The 14,348-nt window shown below is 43.0% G+C and overlaps 1 protein-coding gene across 2 annotated transcripts in view; it reads right to left on the bottom strand.

Moving 5' to 3' along the window:
• The window catches only part of usp36 (ubiquitin specific peptidase 36), a 76,353-nt gene that overhangs the window by 8,081 nt on the left and 53,924 nt on the right, over positions 1 to 14,348 (bottom strand). For both annotated transcript variants that reach the window (XM_072558713.1, XM_072558712.1), the window contains exons 16-20: positions 14,141 to 14,271; positions 12,019 to 12,218; positions 7,282 to 7,467; positions 2,601 to 2,713; positions 1,588 to 1,708 (exon numbers count right to left, since the gene is read on the bottom strand). In XM_072558713.1, the coding sequence (XP_072414814.1) occupies positions 1,589 to 1,708; positions 2,601 to 2,713; positions 7,282 to 7,467; positions 12,019 to 12,218; positions 14,141 to 14,271 (750 nt within the window). In that variant the 3' untranslated portion in view covers position 1,588. The remainder of the gene's footprint in view (positions 1 to 1,587; positions 1,709 to 2,600; positions 2,714 to 7,281; positions 7,468 to 12,018; positions 12,219 to 14,140; positions 14,272 to 14,348) is intronic.

Here is a 14,348-nt window from a genome sequence, read left to right as displayed (position 1 = left end):
ACCGAACGGAGAATTCACCACAAAGGTTTACAGGAAAGCCACACACACAGACCAAGTCCTAAACTATGAAAGCAACCACCCAACACACACAAACGAAGTTGCATCAGGACACTATTCAAAAGGGCCACAACACACTGCAGCACACCACAACTACAAAAAGAGGAAGAGGAACACCTATACAAAGTATTCGCCAAAAACGGATACCCTCGCAATTTCATCAACAGATGCCTAAGGGAGAGACAATGGAACGAGGACATGCCGCAACCCAAAGGACTAGCCACACTACCATACATCAGGAGCATTTCTGAACTGACAGCCAGACTACTGCGACCACTAGGACTCATAGCAGCACACAAACCAACAGCCACGCTCAGACAACAACTCACCAGAACGAAGGACCCGATACCCAGCATGAGCAAAACTAATGTAGTGTACAAAATCCCAGGCAAGGACTGCACAAAATACTATATCGGACAAACAGGAAGACAGTTAACTATCCGTATACACGAACACCAACTAGCCACGAAACGACACGACCAGTTATCCTTAGTAGCCTCACACACAGACGACAAGCAACATGAATTCGATTGGGACAACATTACCATTATAGGGCAAGCCAAACAGAGAACAGCCAGGGAATTCCTAGAGGCATGGCACTCATCCACAGACTCTATCAACAAACACATCGACCACGACCCAATATACCGGCCACTACAGCGGACAGCTCGAACTGACAACCGGAAGCGGCAGAGACAGGCCACTATAAATGCCGGAGGAAACAGCACAGAAGCGCTTCTTCACAGGAGGCTCCCAAGCACTGAGGATGTCACCAAGACAGGGGACGAAACGTTTGCAAGACAAATTCCCAGCTCGGCGAACAGAACCACAACAACGAGCACCCGAGCTACAAATCTTCTCCCAAACTTTGAACCACTATTAAAATTGGCCACCATGATGGCATGTGATGAAGAAATGTTTGTTTGAAGGAGACTTTTAGAAACACTCAAAACAAAGTTTGTTTATACTGTTGCTTATAGATGTTTAATGAAAGTGCACATTCACAACAATTTTTTTGTTTCCTACGATAAGGAGGGAGAAGAATATGTTTAGATAGGTTAAGTGTCACCATTAGTTTGTGGAAGGAATAGAAAGACATGATTAACATTTTCATCAAGTGTCACTCCATGCTTCACCTAGAGGTGGCGTTACCAACAAATGCATCTGGTGGAAGGAGGGCTTGGATGCAGGAGGTTGAGGGCTGGAGGACATTGCAGATATAATGAAAGGTGCTCCCAAGATCAGGTTTGGAAACAGGGTTGAGAATTTTCAAGCTGAAACTTTCTTATACCTTGCCTCCCCCTCCTCACAAACAGAATGGGGTGAGATTTGTTGCATTGGAAAATGAGCGCATTTTGAGTACTCAATTTTGTGGGGACACACCCTTTGAGGAGATAGGGGAGCAGCTTTGGTCTGAATTAACTCATTACATCCAGAATGTGAATCATTGATGGTAACAATGGAAAAATGTCACATTGCTCATCTTTGTTCTCATGTGGTAAAACACAGTAAAGCAGCATCGATACTTACTTTAAAACCTGGAAAACTTTGCTGAATGAGTAGTAGACCAAAAATTCCTTCTGTTTTGCATTTTCTGGAAAGCATTGAAGTTTCTTTTCCTCTCTCTTTTAAGTCCCTTTAATTTTTTAACCTGAAAACATAAAAATGCTGACATCAGCATTGCAGGCAGTACCAATAACAGACAAAAGCAAAACCTCTCTCCAGTGATCTTGATGGACAACATTTGAGATGACTTCCACTTTACTCAGAGTAGTAGGGGTGTGGAACGCATTGCCTGCAACAGGAGTAGACTCGCTAACTTTAAGGGCATTTAAAAGATCATTAGATAGGCGTATAGATAAGAATGGAATAGTGTAGGTTAGATGGGCTTCAAATTAGTTCCACAGGTCGGTGCAATATCGAGGGCTGAAGGGCCTGTACTGTGCTGTAATGTTCTATGTTTCGAATATTGATTTGTGACCTTCTTTATTTATTCAGAGGCACACAGGCTCAACAGTGGAGTGCAAACTAAGTGCCTCTGAATTACTCCAGGGTAGAGTCCCAAATCAAAGAGCAAAATGTTTCTCAACTTCCAGCACAGAGTCACGCTGAATAAGATGAGTGACATAAATATGAAGTGCTCAATTCTGGGGCACTTGCTTTAAGCATTCCATGATACTACAGTGTTTAATTGATGGGGAAAAGGTGAACTGCAGGAAACAACAGTTTGATTGTGCAGTTGTTGCACTCCCAATCATTCTGTGGCAAAAGGTCAGCTGTCTCTATTATTGGAGTTTTATTTTTCTGCAATTGGGAGCCACTTGTCAACTTCAATTCAGGCAACAGATCGTCAGGTGGAATGATTAGACAGAACAATTGTGGGAAGTCAATGCATTTTGGGCTGGGGTTGCCAGGGAGATGAAAGATTAGACAGAAGTCAGAAATTGCCAATGTTTAATGTGCATGCAGTTTTATGAAATCTGAATAGTCTTACATACTGGAATTCAATTTTCTACTGACAAATTGTCAGGATAATCTCTTACCTTCCCCCTGTCAAATTCTTCATCCCATTCATCAACAACTGCATCTTCTGCCTGTTTTGTGTCATATTCAGCATCTTGGCTAACAGCCGACACTGCTCCATCCCAAGTCAGCACTAAAAACAGAGTTGTCAATGGAAAGGTTCATTATATTTTAGCCTTAAGCATTTAAAAATACAGGCTGCTGGGAAGAATGAAAGTGCCGAGCAATCATTTTTGTTTCATGTCTGCCAATTAATGTATACAGGGGGAAAAAATGCACTTGCTGATCTGTAACTATCTCAAACACTTCTTTGAAAGATCCCTCAGGACTATAAAGTATTCATACTCAAATCTGTAAGTAGTCAGCTAAATCAGTGGTGATGCAAAAGATCAAATGATGGAGAAATCCTGAAGAGTAATGTTAACTGTGTTATGCTCCTCTTGCTCAACGAGGGAGCTCAGGGACACAGCTGATGTCCCTGGCTCCTTCACATGTAAGAAGTGTGTCCAGTTGCAGCTCTTGTTAGACCGTATAACGGCTCTGTAGCTGCAGATGGACTCATTTTGCAGCATACTCAATGCTGAGGTTGGGCGGGGGGGGGGGGAAAGGGGGTTGTAGATAAGCACATGTAGCGAGTTGGTCACACTGCAGATTAGAATTGCTGAGGGAGAAAAGGAATAGGTGACCAAAAGAGACGACTCACCAAAAGAAGGCAGCAGTAGCCAAGTTCATGGCACTGTAGCAGGCTCTGCTGTTCAGAAGAGACGGAAAAAGAGTAGAAGGGCAATAGTCATAGGAGATTCAATTGCAAAGGGAGGAGATAGGCAGTTCCAAGGTGAAAAACGAGACTCCCAAATGATATGTTGCCTCCCAGATGCACGGGTCAGGGATGTCTCGGATCGACTGCAGGAAATTCTCAAGGGGAAGGGTTATCAGCCAGTTGTCATGGTACATGTAGGCACCAATGATAGAGGTAAAAAAATGGGATGAGGTGCTAAAAAGAAGAATTTAGGGAGTTAGGAAACAAGTTAAAAAGTAGGACCTCCGAGGTATGACTACCCGTGTCACGTGCTAGTCATAGTAAGAATGACAGAATAGTTAGGATGACAGATAGTGCAGGAGGGAGGGGTTCAAATTTTTGGGACATTGGGACTGGTTCTGGGGAGGTGGGACTATCACAAAAATTGGATGGTCTAATCCTGGTCTGGATTGCAACCAATGTCCTTGCAGGTGCTTTTGCTAACACTGCTGGTGAGGATTTAAACTAATGTGGCAGGGGGATGGGAACCAAATGAGGTGGTTAATGGACAGTAAGGAGGTAGTAACTAAAGCCTGTAAGGAACTAGAGAATGAAGTCAGCGTGAGTAAGGGGAAAGAGTAGACAGGAAGCGGAGGATGAATGCAGAGGAACTGGTAGTCTGAGGTGCATTTGTTTTAATGCAAGAAGTGTAGTGTAGTAGATAAGGCAGATAAACTTAGGGCTTGGATTAGTATCTGGGAGTATGATGTTATTACTATTACTGAGACTTGGTTGAAGGAAGGGCATGATTGGCAACTAAATATCCCAGGATATCGATGCTTCAGATGGGAGAGGGAGGGAGGTAAAGGGGTGGAGGAGTTGCACTACTGGTCAAAGAAGATATCACAGCTGTGCTGAAGGAAGGCACTATGGACGATTCAAGCAGTGAGGTGACATGGGCAAAGCTCAGAAATAGGAAGGGTGTGGTAACAACATTGGGCCTGTCCTACAGGCCGCCCAACAGCGAACGTGAGATAGAGGTAAAAATATGTAGAGAGATCATAGAAAGGTGTAGGAGCAACATGGTGGTGATGATGATAGGGGATTTTATTTTTCCCCCAACTTTGACTGGGATTTACTTAGAGGTCTGGGTGGAGCAGAATTTGTAAGGAGCATCCAGGATAGTGTTGGGAAATGACCATAGCCACTTCTTTAAGTTTCAGTAGGGGATTACTTTGGAAATAGTGATCACTGTTCCGTAAGTTTTAGAATACTCATGGACAAAGACGAGCGTGGCCCTAAAGGAAGAGTACTAAACTGGGGGATGGCCAACTATACCAAAATTCAGCAGGAGTGGGGAATATAGATTGGGAGCAGCTGTTTGAAGGGAAATCCACATTCGATATGTGGGAGGCTTTTAAAGAGAGGTTGATTAGAGTTCAGGAGAGACAGGTTCCTGTGAAAATGTGGAATACAAATGGCAAGATTAGGAAACCATGGATGACAGGTGAAATGGAGAGATTTGCTAAGAGGAAAAAGGATGCGTCCATCCGGTGTAGGCGACTGAAGACAGCCAAAACCTTGGAAGAATATTGAGAGTAGGACCAGTCTGAAACAAGGAATTAAGAGGACTAAAAGGGATCACAAAATATCCTTAGCAAACAGGGTTAAGGAAAACTGATAAGCCGATTTTCTTCTAAATACGTACATATCCTATCCCTTGGTAGCTTCTCCAGTAGTTTCCATACCACAGACGTCAGGCTCACAGGTCTGTAATTACCTGGATTATCCCTGCTACCCTTCTTAAACAAGGGGACATTACCCTTTTACTCATATATAAGGAGAAAGTGGGTATCTAGGGAAAGGGTTGGCCCACTCAAGGACAAAAGGAGGAAAGATATGTGGGCAGTCAGAGAAAACGGGTGAGATTCTTAATGAGTACTTTTCATCGGTATTCACCAAAGAGAGGGAGGTGGCGGATGTTGAGGTTAGTGATAGATCTTTGATTACTTTAGGTGTAGTCTGCATAAGGAGGGAGGAACAGTTATGTATTCTAAAAGGCATTAAGGTAGACAAGTCCCCAGGTCCAGATGGGATCTATCCCAGGTTTCTGAGGGAAGCAAGAGTGGAAATAGCTGGTGCTTTAACAGATATCTTTGCAGCATTTTTGAACACAGGGGAGGTCCCAGAGTACTGGAGAACTGCTAATGTTGTCCCCTTATTTAAGAAGGGTAGCAGGGATAATCCAGGTAATTACAGACCAGGTGAGCTTGACATCCAGTATGGAAACTACTGGAGAAGCTAATAAGGGATAGGATATATACATATTTGGAAGAAAACCAGCTTATCAGTGATAGACAGCATGGTTTTGTGCAAGGAAGGTCATGTCTTACAAATCTAATAGAGTTATTTGAAGAGGTGACAAAGTTGATTGATATGGGAAGGGATGTAGACGTCATATACATGGACTTCAGTAAAGGGATTGATAAGGTTCCCCATGGTAAGCTGATGAAGGAGTGGCATTGCATGGGTCCAGGGTATTCTAGCTAGATGGATAGAGAACTGGTTGGGCAACACAAGACAAAGAGTAGAAGTGGAATGGAGCTTCTCAAAATGGAGACCTGCAACCAGTGATGTCCCACAGGGATCCGTGCTGGGACCATTGTTGTTTGTGATATACATAAATGATTTGGAGGAAGGTGTAGGGTACCTGATTAGCAAGTTTGCTGATGACACTAAGATTAGTGGAGGAGCAGGTAGTGAAGCGGACTGTCAAAAAATACAGCAGAAAAAGACATACTGGAGAGTTGGACAGACAAATGGCAGATGGAGTTCAATCAGGACAAATACGAGACGATGTGTTTTGGAAGACAACTCAAGACCAAACTATACAGTAAACAGAAAAGTCCTGGGGAAAATTGAAATACAGAGAGATCTGGGCGTTCAAGTCCATTATTTCTGAAGGTGGCAATGCAGGTCAGTTGTGGTCAAGGCAGCATACGGCATGCTTTCTTTCATCAGACAGGGTATTGAATATAAAGGGTTGGTAGATCATGTTACAGTTGTATAAGACTTTGGTCCGGACACATTTGGAATACTGCATACAGTTCTGGTCATCACATTACGAAAAGGATGTGGATGCTTGGGAGAGAGTGCAGAGGCGGTTCACCAGGATGTTGCCTGGTATGGAGGCCACTAGCTATGAAGAGAGGTTGAGTAGATTAGGATTATTTTCATTTGGAAAGGAGGTGGTCGAGGGGGGACCCGATGGACGCCTACAAAATCATGAGAGGTGTAGACAGGCTGGATCGCAAGAAACTTTTCCCCCCCCCTTAAAGTGGAGGACTCAAATACTAGGGGCCATGATTTCAAAAGTGATGGGAAAAGTTTCGGGGAGATATACGGGGAAAGTTCTTCACACAGAGGATGGTGGGTGCCTAGAATGCATTGCCAGTGGAGGTGTTGGGGCAGGAACAATGATGTCATTTAAGATGTATCTAGACAGATACATGAATGGGCAGAGAGCAAAGGGATACAGATGTTTAGAAAACAGGCAACAGGTTTAGATAGAGGATCTGGATCTGTGCAGGCTTGCAGAGCCAAAGGGCCTGTTCCTGTGCTGTAAATGTCCTTCGTACTGTACAGACCACACGCTGACTGTACATCATTAAGAAAATGCTGAACTAGGAATAATCTCAAGATGACCACACACACTACCAAACTCGACTAATCTATATACAGCAGTTAATCGCTTCCACGACTACCACTAGGTTAACAGAAAACACAAGTTTTCAAGAAACATCAATCTAACAAAATATTGAACGCAATTCACGTAGTACTTTACTGAGACTTCAGCTCATGCCTACAGTTATCATTTACTAGTGGTAAATGAATTTACAGTACTACCAAGACAGAAGACTCCAAAGCAACAAAATAGCTTCAAATGAGTTACTTTCTCCTACCTTCAGTTCCATATGCCTTGTTGCTTGAATGTTTTAAAAGCTCTTGAACGACACTGGATTGCTTCTTCCCATCCCAGGCTAAGCTTGCAATGGGTGTGACAGCAGGTGCAGGTCTCTCCTCACTGGAATGCTTTTCAGAGCGTTTATACCCTTCTCTTATCTGGCTGTCCCACATGAACACTGGGACTTGAACAGAGAATAGCAGACAATGTTAATGAAGTAACAATCTGTTCCAATGCAAAGTTATTTGATTTGCACCAAAGCTCTACTATAATCCTTGGCTGCAATCTTGTTCTGTACAGAGGAACCTCGATTATCCAGCATTCGATTAACTGAAGTTTGGACTATCCGAACAAGATTGCAAGGTCCCGATGCTGGGCTAACTGTGTTATCTGGCATGCAATTAACTGAACGAAATACTCCCTGGCCGTGTCCTTCGGATAATCAAGATTCCTTTGCACAGGCTTCAAGGCTATATAAAACACATATTTAAATGCCACTTTAATCAATATAAGGATTAACCAAGAGAAATTATTCTCATTACTCTAACAGCCATCCAAGTTAGGGAAGAAAAAGGTTGAGTGCCGGTCTCAGGACATCACATAGGATTACTTTAGAAAAATTAATTCATGGGATGTGGACATCACTGGCTGGGGTCGACATTTATTACCCACCCATAGTTGCCCTTGAGAAGGTGGTGCTGACGTGGCTTCTGGAACCACTGCAGTCCATTTTCCGTAGAACATACAAATGAGGAGCAGGAGTCGGCAATTTAGCCTCTAGAGCCTACTCCGCCACTGAAAACCATCTTGGCCGATCTCTTCTCAGCCTCAACTCCACTTTCCTACCTGCTCCCCATAACTCTTTAACCCATTGCTAATTAAAAATCTGTCCATCGCCTCCTCAGATTTATTCAGTGTCCCAATGTCCACCATACCCTGGTTAGTGAATTCCACAGGTTCACGGCATTTTGAGAAGTAATTCTTCGACACCTGTTTTAAATCTGCCCAGGTTTGAGCTGCTGGATCCATTCAAAGTTTGTCCCAATCAGCAGTGTTAGTGCCACACAATGATGTCAGGAATTCACAATGTGAAGGTGGGATTCAAATGTAAACAACAGACGTTTTTACAGAAGGGAGGATTAGAAGGTGGAATGGAAGATGATTACAAAAACTCATACCCATAATTAATTCCTTATCAATTGGCCTGAAAGGGTGCTCCTACACCCACTCCCTCATTCCCCTAATCATGCACTTGACTCAATTGCAAATGCTTTCCACTAGCCTCCTGGTTAGATGAAGCACAAAGACTCAGTTATGAACCAACAAACTTTCTAGTTATCTGCCAGATATGTTTAGCCTTGCAGTTTCAAGTCTACACAGGGATAGGGGAGTGGGGGATACAGTATGTGTGGGATGCTCTTTGGGGATTGGTGTGGATTCACTGGGCTGACTAGCCTGCTTCTGCACTGGAGTGACTCAATGATTCTCTCTGATTAAAAATATATAAAGGGCTTGGCAGAGAAAATGCCAAGAGGCTCTTTCCCTTATATCAGTTGCTAACATTCGAACCCAACTCAGATCAATGGTCCCCATCATGTTGGTATGACCCCCATTGTGAGCTCTTCATTCCTCATGGTATATTATCATCTATCCTATGTCTGTCAAACTAACATTCTCTCTTTCCGCCGTTCCAGCAATCCACTCACTACCCCTGCAACCACCTCCCCCAGCACCTATCCACTCTCTCCTTCCAGCCCACCCTGTCTTCAGCATACATACCATCTTCTCTCAGCTACAACCAGTTCTAAACAAAGCTCACTGGACTCAAAATGCTTTGTTATCTCTCAGCAGATGCTGAATTTCTCCAAATTCTCTTTTTGCTTCAGACCATTGTGGATTCAAATCCCACAGGACTCCATTAACAAGAATGGGCGCCATTGTCAGAGATGCTGTCTTTCAGGTAAAATGCATAACCAATAGCAGGGCTCCCCTCAGGCAGGCATAATGCTTCAATACCTTAATAAAAATCAGGGAAATTATCCTGGATGATTTTTATCCCTCAGTACACATCACTTGAATGGATTATCTGGGACTAGTTTAAATTGTGAAAACTGGGCAGCATGGGCAAGTTGTACCGAAGGGTCTGTTTCCATCCTGGAGACCTCCATGGTCATTATCGCATTTGTCTTGGGAGCTTGCTGTCTGCATGCTGTGGGCTGTTTCTTGCATGACCATCATTGGTACACTTCAAAGGTTGCACTTTGAGATGTATGCTGGTCATGCAAGTTGTTACATGAATTGAAATATTACTTTCTATCAGGTGGAGCACCAATTATGAGCGACAGAGGCATTAGATAGAGAAACAGGAGGCTGGAGGAACACAGCAAGCCAGAAAGCATCAGGAGATGGAGTAGTCAACATTTCGGGTATAACCCTTCTTCAAGGCTCCTAGATAAACAGCTAAGCCATCAAGGATTAAGACAGGGAGCAATTTCTTCACTTGCATGTTACAAATGCTTGTAATTCTCAACTCTGCTGTTATGCTCTGTCATTGAGTATGTTTGAGAGGAGATTTTTGCACACCAAGATAATTATGGCAAAAAACCGAAAGAACTGCGGATGGTGGGCATCAGAAACAGAAACAGAAATTGCTGGAAAATCTAAGGAGATCTGGCAGCATGTGGAGAGAAATCAGATTTAACATTTCAGGAACAGTCACCCTTCTTCAGAACTGATGGTCGCTTGGAAAGGGTTGGCATTTATGCCAAAGACAGGGTGGGTGAAGGGATGGGGAGTAAATGAAAGTGAGGTAGAGCCCAAAAAGAAACAGAGAAAAACAGTTGGAAAGGAGTAGATAAAGGACAGAATGAATAGCTATAACAGGGACTATTATTAGCTGACAATGGGTTGTGTGTGGTAGCAGCCCACGTGATGACAAGAGCTGAAATGTGACATAGAAGAAGGTGCTCAAGCTTGAAATTGTTGAATTTGATATTAAGTCCAGAAGGTTGCAGAGTTCCCAGGTAGAAAATAAGGTGCTGCTCTTTCAGCTTGCATGGGGCTGCTGGAGCACTGCAGCAAGCCTGAGACAAAGATGTTGGCCAGGGAACAGGGTGGTGTGTCAAACGTGGCAAAGTTAAATCCAAGCCACCTGACGACTGGAGGAAGAATCCCTTGTCTTCCGTCTTGGGACCCTTCAACCACACAGCATCAACATCGACTTCACTAGTTCCCAAATTTGCCCTCCCCCTACCTCATCCCAGAACCAACCCTTCAACTTGGCACCGCCGTCTTGACTGTCCATCTTCCTTCCTTCCTACCTATCCGCTCCACCCTTCCATCCAACCTATCACAGTTACCCCCCAATTGCATTCACCTATCACCTTCCCAGCTAACTTCACCCCCCCAGCCCCACCCCCACTATATTCTTCTCAGCCCCCTTCCCCTCCACATTCATGAAGAGCTTATGTCCAAAACATTGCCTCTCCCGCTCTTCAGATGCTGCTTAACCTGCTATGCTTCCTCCAGCGCCACACTTTGATTCTGTTAAAGGGGCAGGAAACTGGAAGCTCAGAGTCTTTTCTTTTTTTTTTGAGGACAGCACATACTGTCCTGTACTGTGATGAAATCACCCAGTCTGTGCTGCACTTCCTCAGCGTAGAGGAGACTACATTCTGACCAGCAAATACTGCCGACGAGATTGGGTAGAGTGCAGATAAAGCACTGCTTCATCTGGAAGGTATGCTTGAGGCCTAGGTGAGGCAGGGGAAAGTAAACAGAAATGGGCAGGAAAGTGCAGTTACATGAGACAGATCATGACTCTACTGAAGAGTGGAATAGGGTTGTGAAGTCGTATAGTTGACCTCTGCTATTACTTTGATATGTGACACTATTTCTGAAGACAAGAAATTTTTTCGTACGCAGCAAATTATGGGTAAAATTGAAATATTTTGGCTGCAAGAACTAGCAAGAAAATACAATGCAGTTGAGAATAGTATCACCAATACTACAATATGCCCCAACAACAGGAAACGTAATTATTGAATCATACAGTGTGGAATTAGGCTATTCAGCCCAACAAGTCCACACCAACTCTCCGAACAGCATCCCACCCAGACCCATCCACCTACCCTAACCCTGTAACCCTGCATTTCGCATAGCTAATCCACCTAGCCCTGCACATCCCTGGACATTATAGGCAACCTAACATGGCCAATCCGCCTAGACATCTTTGGAGAATGGGAGGAAACCCATGCAAATATGAGAGAATGTTCAAACTCCACACGAACAGTCACCCGAGGGGGGAATCGAACCTGGGTCCTTTGTGCTGTGAGACAGCAGTGTGAACCACTAAGCCATTGTACAGTCCTAAAGGCTGAGGGGAGGAGCTGATGGACCATTCTTGTAAAGCATTGCTGTAATGAGCAGATTTCACATTCCTACATCAAAATGCTTCAAAGGGACAAAAGGTATTTTTCTTCGATAAAGTTACTTGTTGAAAATTGCACTTCAAACGTTTATTTTTGAAGATAAAATCAATGGCATTTGCTGTAGCTAAATAGTAACTGCAGTACACAAGAAGAGTCTTGTGAAATATTAACTAAAAACAAAATATAAATTCAATGAGAAAAATTCACAGGGATGCCTATATCATGCCTTATTATTATGAAAGCAGTTTACTGTTTCTTTTTTGAAGGAAACTTTAAAGACCTAGACCTAGTAAGAAATATTGTACCTTGCTGATTTTGATTTCTGACAGTCTGATCCACTGGAGGGTCTGAATTTGCACAATCATCTGAACTCATGCTTCTCTTTCGTTTCCTGTGTTTTTTCTCGCATTTTTGGCTCTCTTTCATCTCCGAATTTTTCTTTTGCGGTTCCAGTCCTTTAGGCCTTTCCAGTTCTTCACATTCTGGTTCATTCCATCCTAAGCAACTGTAAAGTAACATTGACATCAATACAAGAGATCTGTATTAATCAAACACTGAACTGCATTTTTAAAAGCTGTAAAAGTACTGTCATTTTCTCACCACTTAAATTTTCACTGTGCAGAGTTTGACTCATTAAAATAATTGAGCTTTTCTACAGTTAGAACTCTGGACTGCCCAGGTCTTAGCAAATTTATCCAATAAACAGTGGAGATACACACACACACACACGTAAAATCCAAATCTTCTACTCTCAGTTTGCACCAAGTCAGAGCACATCACGTGGGCAAGTTGTGGGAGGAGTTAGCTGGCCTTAAATTCTGCTGGGCAAAGAACTTAATTAGTGTAGTGATTGAAATGAAGTCAGCCAAGTGGACCTCATTGACGCGGAGTTTCCTCATTGGACCTAGTTAACAGTTCCAACCAGGGAGTCCTGGCAGACAGACAAACAGGAATGTCACTCTCGGAGCCAGCTTGGTGCTAGCTGGGTAGGTATTATGTACTATACATATGTAAATAAAGGATGACTTTGTGAAGGAATACTGGCCTTCGTGGCATTATCTGAACGAGAGTTTCCACTGCACGGTGGCTCAGCGGTTAGTACTGCTGCCTCACAGCGCCAGGGACCCAGGTTCGATTCCAGCCTCATGCGACTGTGTGTAGAGTTTGCACATTCTCCCAGTATCTGTGTGGGTTCCCTCTGGGTGTTATGGTTTCCTCACACAATCCCAAAGATGTGCAGGTTAGGTGATGTGCCATGCTAAATTACCCATAGTGTTCAAGGACGTGGAGGTTAGGTGCATTAGTCAGGAGTAAAAAGTAGAGTAATAGGATAGGGAAATGGGTTTGGGTGGGATACTCTTCGGAGGGTCGGTATGGACTTGTTGGGCTAAAGGGCCTGTTTCCACACTGTAGAGATTTTATGATTCCTGATCACTATAAAATACTAGCCTTTAGGTGTTATTTTCTGGTATGGCAAAACACATGGGATGAAAAATTTCCACTGCTCTGAGAAATTAGCAAGTGTGAAAATACCCATGCATGTTTCTTCAAATGATGAAAGAAGAACAACTTGGATAATAATTTTCTGACATTATAAGTAGTAGTGACACTGAAAATATATTCATGGTTTCCACTGAGAGAAGGAATATTACATCAGTAAGCAGCTGTTTATGAAATCAGAGTCATACAGCATGGAAGCCAGTCCATACGGAACATGATCCCAAACTAAACTAGTCCCACCTGTTTGCTCCTGGCTCCCATCCCTCCAAACCATTCCTATTTATAGACTTATCTAAATGTCTTTTAAATATTGTAATTGTACCCACATCCACTATTTCCTCAGGAAGCTCATTCCACACATAAACCAGCCCTTGTGTAAAATAAAAGTGTCCCTCTTATCTTTTTTTAAACCTCTCACCTTAAAAATGTATCCCCTCATCTTCAAATGCCATATGCTCGGGAACATTAACTGTGTCTATAACTCTCATTGTTATTTTAACATTCAGCACGTGGATTACAAAAGAAATATTATTAAAGCTGGGTTTTCCTCCTGCTGGGGTGAGGTGTTTCTTACTCTTGAATAAACACGATGGTAAACTTTACCAATGACTCAAAATTAGAAAATGACATTCTTTGTCTCATGGCAGCAGTGTCTTCTGCCGAGATTCACAATGAGGACTGGACTCAGAAGGTTATGCCTACGTGAACTGCATTAAGGAAATTTTTGTGCCATTCCAGCCATCTATTCAAAGACTCCTGGAATTTAAGGTTGCTATGGCAACATTAGTTATGGTTTTACGTAAGTATGTTGAACTCAAGTTTTCAAGAGCTAAAAGCGGCAAATAACTGCCCACAAGAGAGACACTGACTCAGGGTATCTAAAATAATCACCACTGCACCAAATTGTGAAACGTCATATTTACGTACTTTTCCACAGCAGATTCAGTAGGGTCGTTTACTTCAAACACTTCTGTGTATTTTTTATGCTTCTTCCTTTTTTTCTTCAGTTTCTTTGGGATCAACCCTTCAGGTGAAACATTGCCCTTGACGGATTCCTCCTGCAATAAATCATCCCAGTTCAGTCATCATTTCAATGAATCATGTTAAACCCTTTACACTGAAATGACTGAAGTGT

The sequence above is a fragment of the Chiloscyllium punctatum genome, chromosome 39 (genome assembly GCF_047496795.1).
Source record: "Chiloscyllium punctatum isolate Juve2018m chromosome 39, sChiPun1.3, whole genome shotgun sequence".
Taxonomy (NCBI): Eukaryota; Metazoa; Chordata; class Chondrichthyes; order Orectolobiformes; family Hemiscylliidae; genus Chiloscyllium; species Chiloscyllium punctatum.
Note: the sequence above shows the minus strand (reverse complement) of the source record. Positions and strands in the feature narration are given on the sequence as shown.